This window comes from Notolepis coatsorum (assembly GCF_963971535.1).
Source record: "Notolepis coatsorum genome assembly, chromosome: 8".
Lineage (NCBI taxonomy): Eukaryota > Metazoa > Chordata > Actinopteri > Aulopiformes > Paralepididae > Notolepis > Notolepis coatsorum.
In genome coordinates, this window is record NC_140172.1 from 96,919,825 (window position 1) to 96,937,949 (window position 18,125).

General features: G+C 42.7%; 1 protein-coding gene across 1 annotated transcript in view; it reads right to left on the bottom strand.

The window, feature by feature from the left end:
- Positions 1-17,209, bottom strand: part of auts2a (activator of transcription and developmental regulator AUTS2 a) — a 537,648-nt gene extending 520,439 nt beyond the window's left edge. Inside the window, exon 1 of the mRNA XM_084320130.1 lies at positions 17,069-17,209. Coding sequence (XP_084176256.1) covers positions 17,069-17,116 — 48 coding nt within the window. The 5' untranslated portion in view covers positions 17,117-17,209. The remainder of the gene's footprint in view (positions 1-17,068) is intronic.
- Positions 17,210-18,125: the final 916 nt, after the last annotated feature.

The window sequence follows — 18,125 nt, forward strand, 5'->3', positions numbered from 1 at the left end:
CTAGTAGAGTCAAATTCTTTGTAGATAGAGGCCGCCGCCCATCTCGAAGAGAGAGAGTTCATGAGTCAAAAGAAACAAACCGCACACTGAGACAGTGGGGAAAACTCACAAACAAATGAGGAGTGTTGTACCGTGTTTCAAAACACGCTGTGAGTAAGAAGAAGGTCTTTCAATATGTTGTACCGAGCGCTCTGAGAGGACAGGTGCTGAAAGGGGTACATGATGAGGCTGGTCACCAGGGCCAGCAGCGCACATTGTGGCTCACTAGACAACGTTTCTATTGGAACTCCATGGAAAAGGATGTCAAAGAATATGTGAGTCATTGTAAGAGATATAATAATAATGCAGGACCTGTTGCGGAGGTCTTTATTCGGCATGCAACGACACTCAATGTTTTAGCGGTACACACAGTGGTTAGTTTTTTTAGCACACACACCGGAACACACACGCATGCATTGTCTCTTTAGAATCGCCGATGCGATTCGTCTCTGCGATTAACCCATCCCGTCGTCCTTCCCCCCCAAGGGCAGCCGGGAGCAGACAGGCGTCAACGTGAGCTGCGCCAGGGGACCAATCCAAGTGCTCCTGTCCGTCTTCGTCAAGGACGCCACAGCGTTAGCGATCTGTTGTTGTGCATGTTTTTCCATTGGGTTTATCTTATCGGGGGGGAAACCCTTGCGAGCACGGGGAGAACATGCAAACTCCACACAGAAAGGCCTGGGAGATACCCCACCTGGGTACCTGGCATCATGGAAACCTGGTCCCCAAGCGGGAATCGAACCCTGGACCTTCTTGCTGTGAGGCGACAGTGTTAACCACTACACCACCGTGCCGCCCTACATGTGTACTGAGCAAAGCACCGGAGCCTGAGGCTAGAGCTCCGCTGGTATCTATAGTCACCACTGCACCGCTGGAGTTGGTGTGTATTGACTTTTGGTCGGCTGAGGATGCCAATAATAAGTCCATTGATGTGCTTGTTATAACTGACCATTTTACCAAACTAGCATGTGCTTACCCGTGTCCCAATCAATCTGCCAAGACAGTGGCCAGAGTGCTCTGGAATAATTTTTTTTCTGTTTATGGTTTTGCAGCCTGCATTCATAGCGACAGAGGGGCTAATTTTGAGAGTGCACTCATAGCAGAGATGCTTCAGATGGCAGGGGTTGAAAAATCCCATACCACGCCATACCATCCTATGGGAAATGGACAGGCAGAACGTCTAAACCGCACTTTAGGTAATATGATCCGTGCTTTGCCACCTCGTTCCAAGGTGAAATGGCCTCAGATGTTGAACACATTGACGTTTGCTTATAATTGCACGGTGCATGAGACCACAGAGCTCCCACCCTTCTTTTTGATGTTTGGTCGCACCCCAAGATTACCTGTCGACGTCATGTTTGAGAGTGTCCTTTTGGATGGAGATACGGTGGATGTGGATAAGTATGTCCAGTCACTGGGAAAGGATCTGAGGGAAGCAATGGCACTTGCTCAAAAGCATGCTGAGAAGCAACAGACCAGGCAAGCTGAGGTGTATAACAGACAGTTAAAGGGACACTCGGTAGAGAAGGGGGATCGGGTCTTACTGGCAAATAAGGGGGAGCGAGGCAAGAAAAAGCTAGCTGACCGCTGGGAGAGTGCTGTCTATACTGTAGTGTGTAAAAACAATGTGCTGAACATATACAGTATCCGTCATCCTGTCACAGGGAGGATTAAGACTGTTCATAGGAATTTGATTATGCCCGTCAATTTCCTGCCTCTGCCGTCATGGGATGAGCCAGAGATTGAGGTGTCTATTCCTGGCACTGTTCCGAGTGAGGAAATGACAGATGATTCTGATCAGGATGAGCTGAGAACTGCCCGGTGGGTTGCTCATCTTCCTGAGCCCAGTGTGGAGGGGGTAGTAGATACCATGACAGGGACGGGTGTATCAGAGCCAGCAGAGGAGCAGGTGGGAAGTATGGGTAGTGATCAACATCATAGAATTACACTTGAGACACATAATGGTGGGGAGCAGGAGTGTAAACTGAAGAAACCACGCCATTTTTGGATGGAGGGACCAGATGCAGATGTTGAATCAGAGGAGTCATACTCTGTAATTGTTTATCAGGACAGTGATCAGTCGTCAGACACGACGACTGTGGAATCAGGCACTGAGGACATGATGGCTCCGGGGAAGGCCCCCTGTAGTTCATCCTTACTTGTTCCAGTGTGTGAACCTGAGTCGGCCATTGTCACTGTCATACCGAGTGTAGTTGGGGTACCTCAAGGGGTTTACACTAGGCTGGGGAGGTTCATCAGGCCAGTTAACAGGCTCATTCAGACGATGGCTGTACAAAGAGTCAGGGCTCTGCTGTCATCTTAAAAGATGACACAATTTTTTTTTTTTTTTAGTGATTCTTTTTATTTATATATTTTTTTTTTTTCTTTGATTTTGCTGTTTGATTTTCTTTGAGTCATACTGGTAGTTATGGTTGTCTATTGCATTAGACATTATTTAGTAAGTTTGGTGTATTCCATGGTATAAATATGTACATGGCATGTTTTTTTTCTATGGTTAGATGAGGGATTAGCTACCCTTTATTTTTCCTGATCCTTCATCGGATAGCTTTTGAGCTGGTCAACCTATTTTCTAGGTTTGGAATTAAGGGAATACACCGAGTTACATGTGACGCGTTGACTCATTGTGATATTTTTTTTTATTTTCAATTTCTTTGGTTTATACTTGCGCTGTTGAGTTAATTGAAGGGAACAATGTCCATAATCTGGCATAAAACAGTAGGGGTGAATGTAGCAGAGTGAAGTTGTTATGCTAGATCATGGACAGAAACTTTTATCTTTCATCTTAAATAAGTAGGTCAAGACGGAAACACTCTTATTTTGAAGGAACAAAGTGGACCGAGCTCACTCGAGTGTTTTGGAGGGGTGTCTTGGTTATTAGTTTATATTAATTTCCTCATATTGAGTTACTGATTCTCCAAACGAAATCCCTTTTGGTCTTTTATAATGGGTTTAGAGAGGATAGGTCATCTTTCCAGTTGAGTATTTGTTGTATTGTAAATACTTTAAATAATGTAAATAATGGTTTAGCCGGTTCGACGGCAAGAGAAACGCCGGCGGAAGTGATCTGCCTCTTTGAGTTTAACGTGAAGGAGAACGGAGGTATGCACTTTCGGTTACCTAATAAGTGGTTGAATTGCTATGTATAAATTGTAAAATTGATTTATGTTTTGGTTTTGGTACTGGAATTGTCCTGTGTGTGATGACATTAATTCGCCCTGTGTAAAACAGCCATAGTACCGTCGTGTGCTAACTCGTATTCTGTTAACAATAACAGGTGGATTCCACCGGCTATGACGGTAGCTCACCACCATGTTGTTGTGCTGTTTTTGGTTCGATAACAGGTATGAACTGTTGTTTTTGTATTTCGGTTTAATTAATGCTTACACACTGTCTTTCATTTCATATTATTTCATATGTTTTTGCTGAGTTTGACTTGTATTGAGTTACATGTATTTGGTAGTAGCCAACAATTGCTGTAACTGTGGATGGCGCACTGTTTTGAGTGTGCGCGAGGCTCTTTGAGTTTAACGTGAAGGAGAACGGAGGTGGATTCCACCGGCTATGACGGTAGCTCACCACCATGTTGTTGTGCTGTTTTTGGTTCGATAACAGATCACCAATAAAACCAGATGTCAATTGAGTACCGTTGTCGGAGTCTACTTCTACACCACACCAGACACAACGCAGATTGGATCACGCTACACTAATATACATTTTCCCATATGGTTTCCACCGGCTGGGTACACAGAGAACTGCTGACCATTAGCTTTGAGTATGTTCATGTTTATTTGCATTTTTTTTTTTGAAATATCATAGAGAGATATATAAAAACTAAAAGGAGAATACCTTCAAGAGAAAGAAGGGACCGCACACTCCTCAGGACTTGTTTTTGCTTTTTTATTGCACTAAAAAAGCAAAAACAAGTCCTGAGGAGTGTGCGGTCCCTTCTTTCTCTTGAATGTATTCTCCTTTTAGTTTTTATATATATATATATTATACTGTATATGTTCATGGAGTCATAATATATTATATATTTATTATATATATATATATTATATCAAGGTGTTCTGACTGGACAATGAAAATGTTGTATCAAAGTGAAGAATTGATTTAAAGGCATGAACCATGATCTCAGCATGGCCTGATTTATTTTATATTTTCTTTTGTCTTTCTGAAACATATTCCTGAGTCTTTGACAGAAGGGCTGATGGCAGGTGACATGAGTCTCATGACGTTTTGACTTTTGAGGCTGCAAAAGGTTTGTTCATATAGGTAACATAATGAGTTAAGGTGACAGAGCTGTCCCTGGCAGATAGCAAAGTGACATTGATTCAACTTTGAAATTACATCAGTTTTGGTTGAGGACGAAAATTACATTTTCGAATCAACATTGAATTAATGTTGACAACTACATTTCAGCTCTAGTTCAATGTTATATAACATTGAACTATATAGTATAACTGTATTATATATATTATATGTTATAACTGTCTCATAACATATAATATAACACATATATATTATACATGTTATTTACACTGACACTTTAACATTGATCCAATGTTGTTTCTATGTCAGTTTGCTATCTGGGTCTTTTTCTTCAGTGAACCCACCAAACTAGGACATTAGTGGACATTAGACTACAAGAGAAAGGCCATATATTATTCTGCTCACACACAAAATGGCAGACCAGACAGAAAAGGAGCCCTCAGCTCCGCAGAGATACACTACTTGGCACAGTTCCACCTATTCGTCAAGCAACACAGTTTTATGCTAATGTACAATAAGGAGGAGGACAGATATAAGCCACGGTAAACACTGCTAACCGTCCCAGTGTTTTACACAACGAGATAGCTCTATTGATTTAGCAGGACACTGCCAGCAGAACCTCATCAGCCTGCAGGTCACCACCTCAGCTGTTAGTCAGCGCACAACGATGGGTGACTGACAAGGTGGCTAACTGGCTAGCTAGCTGAAAAGACTGGGTGACTGACTGACTGGCTAGCTGGCTGAATGACTGACATATCAGTAACTGTAGCCCTCCTCATCAGCCGTGCGGAGGGCAGTTGGGCAAAGTGATAAGGGCTGGCTCTAGACTAGGTTTTCACAGTGTAATCCCATATGCACACTGTGTGGGGCAGCACCCAATGAGTAGCATCTATCAGACAGGCCTAATCCCATTACGCTGAAGATAGGATCTAAGGTTCAGAAGACGAGTATCACTTTGCATTAAAACGTCATCACTGTGCCTCACCACAGGAGAGGGTCATGCCTAGGGTTGCCAACTGAAAAGTAAATTGGTTTTGTCCCACATACGGGACCTCCCTTGTCCTGTATATTGACTGCCAAATCATCTGTGATAAGGAGAGGAGAGGAGAGGAGAGGAGAGGAGAGGAGAGGAGAGGAGAGGAGAGGAGAGGAGAGGAGAGGAGAGGAGAGGAGAGGAGATAGCGGATGTTGTTTCAGGAAGCATGGACATTGCTTGTGTAGAATATGCCTCCAGGAAGATTAGATTAGAACCAATCGGTGCATGTGGAATACTTTTACTGAAACAAAACGTATCAAGATGAATCTTCCAAAATGTTGTTTATTTCACAGATATGCGTTTCCTTGTGTATCCTAACAAACGGTTACGTTTGCTGTAACATTACTGTGTGATACGCATGTGACGTCGCAGGACTGTTTTCCCTTTGGTGAAGGATAATCCTGAATCCGCGATGTCACAGCTGGTTCACTGTGCTGACATTATCAGGTAAGTTGTGTTGGCATTATCAGGTAAGTTGTGTTGACATTATCAGGTAAGTTGTGTTGACATTATCAGGTAAGTTGTCCTGACATTATCAGGTAAGTTGTGTTGACATTATCAGGTAAGTTGTGTTGACATTATCAGGTAAGTTGTCGTGACATTATCAGGTAAGTTGTCGTGACATTATCAGGTAAGTTGTGTTGACATTATCAGGTAAGTTGTGTTGACATTATCAGGTAAGTTGTGCTGACATTATCAGGTAAATTGTTGTGACATTATCAGGTAAGTTGTGTTGACATTATCAGGTAAGTTGTGTTGACATTATCAGGTAAGTTATTGACATTATCAGGTAAGTTGTCCTGACATTATCAGGTAAGTTGTGTTGACATTATCAGGTACGTTGTGTTGACATTATCAGGTGTGCAGTAGTGCTGTGACAAACTGTCAAAAAGGGCTTTAGTTTTTGAGATACCCCTACCGGAGGTAATAAAAAACACAAGCATGTTTTTCCTCATCTCTAAGGTCTCCCACTACATATGAAATAGTATTCTTGTATGAAAATATTTTACTGCAAAAATAGTTAAATTGATAGATATTGTTATACACCCCCAAAGGAAAAAATAACCTAAATATAGCCTGGCCATATGGGAGTTGAGACATATAAACTCATGTAGATTAATAATACAAGCTCCAAGAGCTTTCAAACTTGACATGCTAGCGGTCAGACAGTTGCTTAACCTAATAGAAGCACCTGGATGTGAATATATTTATGCATGTAGGAAATATATACCTATGTACACATACACATACTGTTAAACTAGGAGATCACATGTCTGATATATACGACAACAACTATGGAGTTGCACAAGGGAGTTGCTTAGGTCCTTTACTCTTCTCCCTTTACATGTTACCGCTGGGTGATATCATCAGAGAACATAATGTAGATTTCCATAGCTATGCGGATGATACACAACTGTACATATCTGCTGAACCAAATGATACAGCGATTAGCTCCATTACAGACTGCTTACTGGCAATAAATAAATGGATGAGTAAGAACTTCCTGAAACTAAACGAGAACAAAACTGAAATTCTAATTATCGGCTCCAAAACTAAAAAAGAAACATTAATAAAGAACCTGGGGGGACTAACCCCTTGGATCAAATCTGAGGTCACTAGTCTTGGGGTTATCATAGATTCAGAACTGAACTTCAATTCTCATATTAGCAAAGTGACGAAAACATCGTTCTTCCATCTCAGAAATATAGCAAAAGTACGACCATTTATTAATCAGAACGATGCTGAGAAGCTAATTCATGCATTCATATCTAGCCGGTTAGACTACTGTAATGCACTTTTCACAGGTCTCCCTAAGAAAACCACAGAGAGGCTTCAGCTAATCCAAAACTCTGCAGCCCGACTGCTAACTAGAACCAAAAGGAGAGAGCACATTAGTCCAGTCTTAGCCGCTTTACACTGGCTTCCTGTAACATTTAGAATTGACTTTAAGGTCCTTCTCCTTACATACAAAGCTCTAAATGGACAGGGACCTAGCTACATCGCCAACACTCTAATAAATTACACACCAGCAAGAACACTGCGATCATCAGCTGCTGGACTACTAGAGGCTCCCAGAAGCAGTCAAAAGAGGATCGGTAATGCAGCCTTTATCAACTATGCCCCAAAACTATGGAACAAACTACCCCAAAACATCAGGGAAGCCAACTCGCTAGACATCTTTAAAAGACAGCATAAAACCTATCTCTTTGCTCAGGCATTTCACTGATAGATATCTGCTACCACCTAGTGGCAAGAGGAAACATCAGGGATATCCTGACACAACTTGTATTTACCTGCATTATTCTTACCCTGCCTACTCTTATACACTGCCTATCAAATTCATGTGTCGGTTATTGCACTTTTTACTTCTTACTGATGACTATTTTTAAACTGAATCATTTTAAACTATTTTTTATTATTTGCTAGATCCAAATGTGAAACACTGTGATTATTTGTTCATGCAATAGGTCCCACTATTTAGTATGGGTTCGAGTCCCTGTGATCTAATATCACTAAAGTTACAGTGTGGGTTCGAGTCCCTGTGATCTAGTATCACTAAAGTTACAGTGTGGGTTCGAGTCCCTGTGATCTAGTATCACTAAAGTTACAGTGTGGGTTCGTGTCCCTGTGATCTAGTATCACTAAAGTTACAGTGTGGGTTCGAGTCCCTGTGATCTAGTATCACTAAAGTTACAGTGTGGGTTCGAGTCCCTGTGATCTAGTATCACTAAAGTTACAGTGTGGGTTCGAGTCCCTGTGATCTAGTATCACTAAAGTTACAGTGTGGGTTCGTGTCCCTGTGATCTAATATCACTAAAGTTACAGCAATATGTACTGGGAAGTATGTTGGGAATTACAGGAGTATTACTGAATAGAGAGCCTATTAGGATGCTAGATCCTAATGTGAAACACTGTGATTTGCCATATCTTGCTATGCTCGCTCATGCCTGTATTTTTTATGTCCGTTCTATTTTATAATTTATTTTTACTATTTTTAAACTGAATCATTTTAAACTATTTTTACTATTTGTGTTACTGAAAACTGTAAGCGGAGAGCCTATTGGGATGCTAGATCCTAATGTGAAACACTGTGATTCTACCTGTCTATCTTTTTATGCTCGCTTATGCCTGTATTTTTTACTGTTGTGAAGCACTTTGAACTGCAACCTCTGTATGAAAAGTGCTATACAAATAAAGTTATTATTATTATTATTACTTAAAATAAGCGGAAATGTTAAAAATTTATATATATGCAGAATGTTCTCATTTAGTTTGTAGTATGCTCTGCCATGGATTGTCATAGAAACACAGATGAGGGCTTTTTCGGAAAGGTGTGGTGGTGCTGAATCCAGCAATACCACATGTGTAAATATAGCATGCATGGTCAGGGAGTTACATCAGTAAATGTCCTAAATTAAAGAAAATGAAATATTGACATAATGAAGTCTTCAGTCCAAAGCCCATTATCAGTGGTGAGAAGCAATGAAGCATGTTGACAAATTCAATGTTACTGCAAAGTAAAGTCACTTGAGGTAATGTTCTGGTCTATAATGTTAATATATTTATGATACATTTAATAAATTATACATTTCATATGATACATTTTATGATACTTCATATGGAAACAAAGATCCAATTGAATCAGGTTGAGATAGAAATAGAACACCTTTATTTCAATCTACTGCGTTCTGAGCCCCCTGCTGTATTCACTGTACACACATGACTGCGTGGCCAGGCTCAGCTCCAACTCCATAGTGAAGTTTGCGGACAACACATGGTGGTGGGGCTGATCTCTAACAATGACGAGAAGGCCTATCGGGAGGAGGTTGATGAACTGGCACGCTGGTGCCGGGATAATCTCATTTGACCCCCACGTCTGCTCCATCGTAAAAATATCCTACTTCCACCTCCGCAACATTGCAAAAATCCGTCACTGCCTCTCCCCCCCTGCTGCTGAATCCCTCATTCACGCCTTCATCTCCTCCCGCCTGGACTACTGCAACTCCCTCCTCACTGGTATCACCTCCCGCTCCCTCCATAAACTGCAAATGGTCCAAAATTCAGCCGCCCGCCTCCTCACTAACACCTGGTCCTGCGAACACATCACTCCTGTCCTCCACTCCCTCCACTGGCTCCCGATCAAACACTGCATAAACTTTAAAACACTACTCCTCACCTTCAAAGCCCTCCACAGCCTGGCCCCCCCCTACCTGACTGATCTCCTTCTTCCCTACCGCCCCACCCGTTCCCTCCGGTCCTCCTCCACTGCCTCCCTCACTGTCCCGACATCCAAGCTTAAAAACGTTGGTGATCGGGCCTTCTCTCGTACTGCACCCCGACTCTGGAACTCCCTCCCCCAGTCCATCAGAGACTCCCCTACACTCTCCACCTTCAAAGCTCGCCTCAAAACCCACCTGTTCTCCCTTGCCTTCAACTCCCCCCACCCATAACCCCCCCCCCCCCCCCCCCTCCAACCTGTCTCCAGTCTTCTTTTTTTTTTTGTGCTATCATGCTGTCTTCCCTGTTCCCACCATGGTCTCATGTTCCTTTTGTTCTTGTTTCTTTGTTTTTGTTTCTTTGCTTTTGTTTCTTTGTTTGTACTCTTGCTCCCGACTATTGTCAGCGACTTCGGGTTATTGAGAAGCGCTATATAAATTAAATTAATTATTATTATTATAACAGCCTACATTGGTAAAACCAAAGAGCTGATCGTGGATTTTAGGAGAATACAGCAGGGGACACACATGTCACTGCGGATAAATGGGGCTATCGTGGACAGGGTGAGCAGTTTCAAGTACCTGGGAGTCCACATCACAGAGGACCTGACATGGTCAACACATAGATTCTGTGGTGAAAAAGGCGAATCAGCGCCTCTATCACCTGAGACAGTTTTAAGGAAGTTCAGAGTATCAGGGAAGATACTCCACTCCTTCTATTCCGGGGCTATAGAGAGCATTCTGACTGGAAACATCACTGTCTGGTTTGGAAACAGCAAGGCACAGGACAAGAAGGCCCTCCAGAGAGTGGTGCACTCAGCAGAGCGTACTACGGGTATTGCACTACCACCCCTGCAGGACTTATAATATAAAATATAACAGGAGGTGCAAATCCAGAGCCTGCAGAATTATGAAAGACCCTCACCACCCCAACAACAGCCTGTTCAAGCTGCTGCGGTCAGGCAAGCGCCTATGGTCACATGCTGCAAGAACAGAGAGACTCCGGTTCAGCTTCTTCCCCCAGGCCATCAGAACACTGAATTCTCCACACACACACACACACACACACACACACACACACACACACACACACACACACACACACACACACACACACACACACACACACACACACACACACACACACACACACACACACACACACACACACACACACACACACACACACACACACACACACACACACACACACACACACACACACACACGCATGTCTATTTTTATCATGCACATCTTATGTCTTACCTGTTTTTTTTCCTATGTCTATTTTATTATTGTATTATTGCACAATCGATGCGGGCATGACCACCCACATTTGACTGTATGCCCTGGTATGTATGTGACAAATAAACCTCTTGATTCTTGATTCTAGCAACACATCACCGTCACTCATCCACATTATACCTTGAAAGGCAAAGAAGAGGCGCCATCCAAACCAGCAGATCAACACATATTATCACAGGACAATCAAGTGTTCCTAACTACAGAAAATACCTGAGGATCAGTGGGCACAAGGCTGCTCTATGTAGCTTTGTCAGCAACTACATACAGGGCCATAGAGAATCTCTTCAGAGAACACAGTATGCCCTCCTGTATGGCCAACATAAAATGGAGAATGGACATCCTTGCACCAACCTGGATGAGCTGAGGTACACACTAGCATCTACCACAGATTCATCAGCTGCAAATCTACCCCCAACAGAAGATGCCTTCCAGCAACATGTGTTGAGAGCCTTGTACCAAACAGCAGTGTGGCGTCACAGCCATCTGGCCAAGCCTCTTCTCTGGAACCCAGTTGGTAGAGGGTGGAGGCTCAGAGAAGATGGGAGCATTGAACCTGTGATGTTCCAGAAAGCACCTAAGCCCTAAGGAAGTTCGAGACATCACCCACCTGTACTGTAAAGATGGAAACTGCAATGATGCCAGCAAATGCCAATGTCTTTCAGTGGGCTTGACTTGCACTGAGTTTTGCTCTTTCCCTGACTGCCCAAATATGATCCATTTAGTCACTGATGATAATGTGGATGATAAGCCTTATTAACTGGATCTCGGTTGACTGAGCACATTCTTCATGATATCCACAATATCCTACACTAGAATCAAGAGGTTTATTTGTCACATACATACTAGGGCAGGGGTTCCCAACCTTTTTTCCCCCAGGGACCCCCAAACATCTCTGATGAAATTCCTGGACCCCCCTCCTAATAAAATACCATAAAATACTTTTCTTTGGTCATTTTAATACTTTTTTTTGTCATTTTAATAACAAACTGCTTATACACAGGCATATGCATCATAATTAGACCCACTATGCTTCTTTGACTTGTGCCTTCAATCAACAAATCTCATATTGCACCATATGTATTTCAAAATGTTGGCCAATATTCAAATCCTGTATTCATCCTCTCAAATCAGGCCCTAATGGTGAACGGTTTGCATTTATGTTAAATGAAGTAAGAATCCACTGCAGTAAAAATATCCTCACCTCGAGTGGTGGTAGTAAGGTTGACTGACATGTGGATGTCCTGCTTCAGATCCTCATTTTTGATATACTGCACATAAACGATGAGCACAGCCTTGTCTGCGACAGTTGTAGTTTCATCAAGTTATATGGCAAATGGACCCTTTCTAAGCTTTTCTGACAGCTGCTGCTCGCAATCACTTGACATCTTATCAATTCGGTCTTTCGCTACATTGTTCGAGAGTGGTACTGATTTTAGTTTATCCGCCACCTGTGGGCCGCACAGTTTCTAAACCATTTTGATGCAGGCTGGTTTGATGAGCTGCTCGCCAATATTGTGCGGTTTCTTTGCTTTTGCAATTTAAAGCGAACACTCAAAGGAGGCTTCGGTAGCCTTCTGTAAATCACTGCCACCCCTGCTCCACGCTACTCTAACATCAACGGGCTTGTTCGCCTTGAGAGACTGTTCTTTCCTCCTACGCCTGATGTCTCTTCAGCTTGCTGGGCTTCAGGCTCGAGTTTGCCAACTTTTCTCCACAAATCACACACTCAGGTCGTTTGTCTGGTCCCTCAGTGAAGCCCATGGTGATGTAATTTTCGCGATTGCTGTAGGTCCTAACTTTTTTTGCAGATGAGCTGCCGTTATCTCCTTTTCGTTTGTCACACATTTTTGCCTCTGGCGGCTGACTGCAGACGAGCCGAGAAAGTTAACTAGCGTGCTAGGCTAGCTACGGAAAGTGATATAGTCAACTGATTCGCGTTTTAGCGGCTACCCGGTAGCCTACTGTTAACGTTCAAAAATCATGTCTAGATGTTTATTTATTTATCTTTATTTTTTATTGTAGTGGAGAGACTATTCATGCTTCTGATGATAAAAATATGCTAATTAAATATTTATCTGAAAAAAAAAGAAAAAAAAAAACTCAAATCATCTGTGGTCTGGCGGACCCCCTGCGCCCCCTGGTTGGGAATCACTGTACTAGGGCATACAGTGAAATGTGGGTGGTCATGCCTGCATTGATTGTGCGATAATACAATAATAAAATAGACATAGGAAAAAAAACAGGTAAGACATAAGATGTGCATGATAAAAATAGACATGCTAAATTCCTGAGAAGGCACTGGTTCCTATGTACACTACTATACAATATACAATTTTAACTCTGTCATTATGTTTTACTTACTATATCTAAACTATAATATACAAGAACCACATCTGTCTGAGGGGAGCTCCAGTAGCTCACCGCGTATCTCTGCGCTATTTCGGCGTCGGGGACAACCGTGCGCGTCACGGATCTGGGGTACACGAGTTCGACTCCCGGACTCGCGGTATCTTCTCAGAGTGTCTTCCCCTACTCTATATCCCATTCAACCTGTTTCTGTCGGTCATGCTTGACCAGAAAAAGCGATAAACGCTAAAAAGAACCAGCTGTCTGGTCAAAGTTTAAAAAAAAAAAAGAACCACATCTGTTCTTTCCTTAAAGTGACTTTTATATTCTTCATTCCTTTAAAGTGACTTTTCCATTTAGTTTAAAGTGACATTTTGTTTAAAGTGATTGTTTAAAGTGGTTGCAGCATGTGTGTTGTGTGTGTGCTCATGTGTACTTGTGAGTGGAGAGTTCAGTGTTCAGTCTTCTGATGGCCTGGGGGAAGAAGCTGAGCCAGAGTCTCTCTGTGCTCGTAGCGTGTGTACATGTACATAGGCGCTTGCCTGACCGCAGCAGCTTGAACAGCCTGTTGTTGGGGTGGTGGGGGTCTTTCATTATTCTGCAGGCTCTGGATTTGCACCTCCTGTTATATAAGTCCTGCAGGGGTGGTAGTGCAATACCTGTGGTACGCTCTGCTGAGTGCACCACTCTCTGGAAGGCCTTCCTGTCCTGTGCCGTGCTGTTTCCAAACCAGGCAGTGAATACTCTCTACAGCCCCGGAATAGAAGGAGTGGAGTATCTTCCCCGATACTCTGAACTTCCTTAAAACTGTCTCAGGTGATAGAGGCGCTGTTTCACCTTTTTCACCACAGAATCTATATGTGTTGACCATGTCAGGTGATGTGGACTCCCAGTCCTCCCAGGTACTTGAAACTGCTCACCCTGTCCACGATAGCCCCATTTATCCGCAGTGGCGTGTGTCACAACAGTGGTTTTACCAATGTTCAGGAGTAGGCTGTTATCCCGGCACCAGCCTGTCAGTTCATCAACCTCCTCCCGATAGGCCTTCTCGTCATTGTTAGAGATCAGCCCCACCACCGCGTGTCGTCCGCAAACTTCACTATGGAGTTGGAGCTGAACCTGGCCACACAGTCATGTGTGTACAGTGAATACAGCAGGGGGCTCAGAACGCAATTCCATTGGAGGTAGAAACGTGAAAACATACTGTTTCACTAGGAATATCGTACTGTATGTGACTGTATTTAGAGCTAAACAAAGGTGGGCATAAAATGCCTCAAGAAGCTTCCTTCCCTCTTTGAGACAGAGGTGCTGATCACAGAGGACAGTTAACCCAACCCCTGGCTTGAACTGCAAATAAGGTGAAGAGGATACAATAGTGGTCTTTCTTTCTTTTTCCGTCTTTCTATTTCCGTCCTTCCTTCCTTCCTTCCTTCCTTCCTTCCTTCCTTCCTTCCTTCCTTCCTTCCTTCCTTCCTTCCTTCCTTCCTTCCTTCCTTCCTTCCTTCCTTCCTTCCTTCCTTCCTTCCTTCCTTCCTTCCTTCCTTCCTTCCTTCCTTCCTTCCTCACATGCCATAATACCTTACACAGCAGAGTGAAAGTATGACCTTGCAGCAGCAACAGCAGAGTTGAAGTAAGAATATAATGGAAAATAATAGGATGAAAATAGAATATAAAATTAATAAAAAATAATAAAAAATATAAATGGCATGAAATAGCAGCAGGGCAGAGCAATAACGTAGCTCTGAATTTTATTACAGCTGGCTACAATCTCTCACAGTCTCTCACTATGAAAAAAAAAAAAAAAAAGGCAGAGAAATTAATCTTGAGATGGTAGGTGGCCGGTGATGCAGCCCCTATATCTTACACGCCTGGTTTTCATGCTTTAGTTTAAACTTTAGATACTCATAATCTAACTAATACAACAGGTTATTTTTGTAATTGTAATGGTAAACAGAATGTTAATGTTTTTTTTTTTTTTAGTAAAGGTTTACTAACACTACAGCTGGTGGGGTATTCCCGCTCTTAGAATTCACGTCCAAATGATGTTTAATATTATGTTTGTGTTTGTTTAGACTGTTGTGGAGGTTAACTCTATACTGCTAACAGGCATACATTAATAAATCAAATAAAACTAAAAAAGTAGCACCTGCCAGTCCATCCTGCATGTGGCCTGTGTATATTAATATGCCATAATGTCATCCGCAAAATGTTTCTAATTTAATTTGCAAACTTAAAAAGTACAAATGCACAAGAAATGCTCCGCCCTTGAATAGCTTCAAAATAAAAAAAGACGAGTGATGAATACGAGCAAGAGAAAATAGAAGAACTCTCACTGACCCGGAACACACCGGAAAGTGTGCTAATTATGAAATATGAAAATACTGCATGGGTAAGGCTAAGAGAATTATCAAAGACTCCAGCCACCCAAACAACTGCCTCTTTGAACTGCTGCGGTCAGGCAAGCGATACCGGAGTCTCATGGCAAGCACAGAGAGACTCAGAAGAAGCTTCTATCCCCATTCCCCAGGCCATCAGGATGCTCAACGAACAATAACGTAACAACCATCAAATGCACTCACAGCACACACATACACACGCACACACTCACTTTAAACAAACAACTCACTGCAGCACCCACTTTACACACTTTAGAACACCTAAACACACTTTATATTTATTGGTAAAGAATTTGCACTACAACCCATACCTCATTACACCTTACTGTAAATTGTACCTAAATTGTACCTCATCCCATTTCTGCTTTGCACTATATAGTATATTGTATATTAGTATATTGTATAGTATATTGTATGGTAACTCAGTTACTTCTACTCTGCATTGAACATTGTACATATGTACATACTGAACACTTGTGTCTACATACGTGACTTCTATTTTTTACTTGCTATACTTATTTTTATTTGATACTTATCTATTTTTGTCTAGCACAGTCTCTGGAGCGTAACAGAAATAAGCATTTTGTATAAAAGTATTCTGTACTTCTGTATGACAACTAATAAAGAAACTTGAACTATCAAACAAAATGACGTGCAGTGCATTAGCATGCTGTGTAATTAAACATTATTAGAAGCCAACAACATTCTCATGGGTGAGACTACACTACAGTACACAAACCCCTTTCCACTCCTCCTAGGATTAGGCCAATGTACATAAACTGTGCTGTGAAAACAGATAGAAGCACATACAGGGTCATATCCAGGCTGTACGGTATATAGTATGGCCACATGCGTGTGTGTGTGTGTGTGTGTGTGTGTGTGTGTGTGTGTGTGTGTGTGTGTGTGTGTGTGTGTGTGTGTGTGTGTGTGTGTGTGTGTGTGTGTGTGTGCAGTGTGTGGATATTGTGCGTTTGTCTATGCCTGGGCCATCTAATCTGTCATGATGTGCTCTGTCCTTGTGTCCATGACTGTATTGTGCCCTGTATCCATATCTTATTTCCTACTATATTATGTGCTTTTGTTTTTGTTTTTATTGTAATGTTATTCATCTCGCTTGTATTCTGTTTGTATTGCTAACTCTTTTTTACATATGATTTTAGCCTGTACCTTCTGGCAGGGGGACTATACCAATGGAAATGTGCCTTTTTGGCAACAATTGGGTGCATTTACGTTTTTAAAATGTTTATTAATGTACACTGTCCCCCTTGAACAAATAAAGTAAACCTAACCTAACATACAACTAAGCAATACAATATTTCCATGGATTACTGATCACGCAGTCGGACAGTCTATATATCTCTGTCAGGTGGAGGTTCCTCCTCAGAGAGGATTTAGAGGCGTCGGAAGGAAAAGATACCTGGCGGCACGTTGACACATACCTTCTCGTTGTATTTGAACTTGACGTAAAACCAACTGGACTTGATCATCCTTGATATCCCGTCGGTCCCCGGTGGATTCAGCGTGCTGGTTGGAAAGTCACAGCTTCCTCAACAACCACAATAGACTTGAATGTACTGTGGCGCGAGGAGAAAAAAAAATACCCCAAAAAAACAGCAAGTGTTTTAGTTTCTTTATCCTGTTGGTTTGGGTTATCCTGCGTTCAGCTGGTTCTCTCTCTCTTTTTCTCTGTCCAAGTCTGTCCGCTGAGCTTGCTACCGTTTCTCTTTATTTCTCTATCTCTCTCTCTTTCTCCTTCACGGTGCAGTGTGTGCAGCATGTGTGTCAGTCCAGCATGTGTGTGTGTGTGTGTTTGTGTGTCAGTCCAGTGTGTGTGTGGTGTGTACGGTAAGTGTGGCGTGACAGGCTTGGAAGGCTGACAGGAGGGCTCCGCAGATGGGCTTCAGCTGTGCGCTCATCAGCGGAGATGGCACATGCCAGTAGAGGAGAAGCAACGTCCTCCCTCCTCTGACTGGTGGACCTCTCTCTCTCTCTCTCTCTCTCTCTCTCTCTCTCTCTCTCTCTCTCTCTCTCTCTCTCTCTCTCTCTCTCTCTCTCTCTCTCTCTCTCTCTCTCTCTCTCTCTCTCTCTCTCTCTCTCTCTCTCTCTGGCTTTCCTCTCTCCCGCTCTCTTACTGTTTTTTTCTTTATGTCTTTCACCAATCCCTGCTCACTTCCATACCCCCGCTAACCCTGCCCCCCCTCCGGCCCATTCTCTGTCCCTCTCTTTTATGCACCGCTGAGCTCTTTCACTCCCGACCTCATTTAACCCTCCTTCTGTATCTATTTCAATCTTGCCATTCTCTGCCCTCCCTGTAAAGTAACACTGTCTGCTTCATTATTTCTACAGACTACAGACGGTCCCTGATGCCTGTTTGACCCCCTGAGAGGCCCAGTGTTCCCAGCAGCCGAAATCCCTTCTGACGGCTGAACAAATGTGCTCTGTCAAATACGGTCATGTTTGAGAATCAAACCAATACAAACCAAACAATACGGCTCA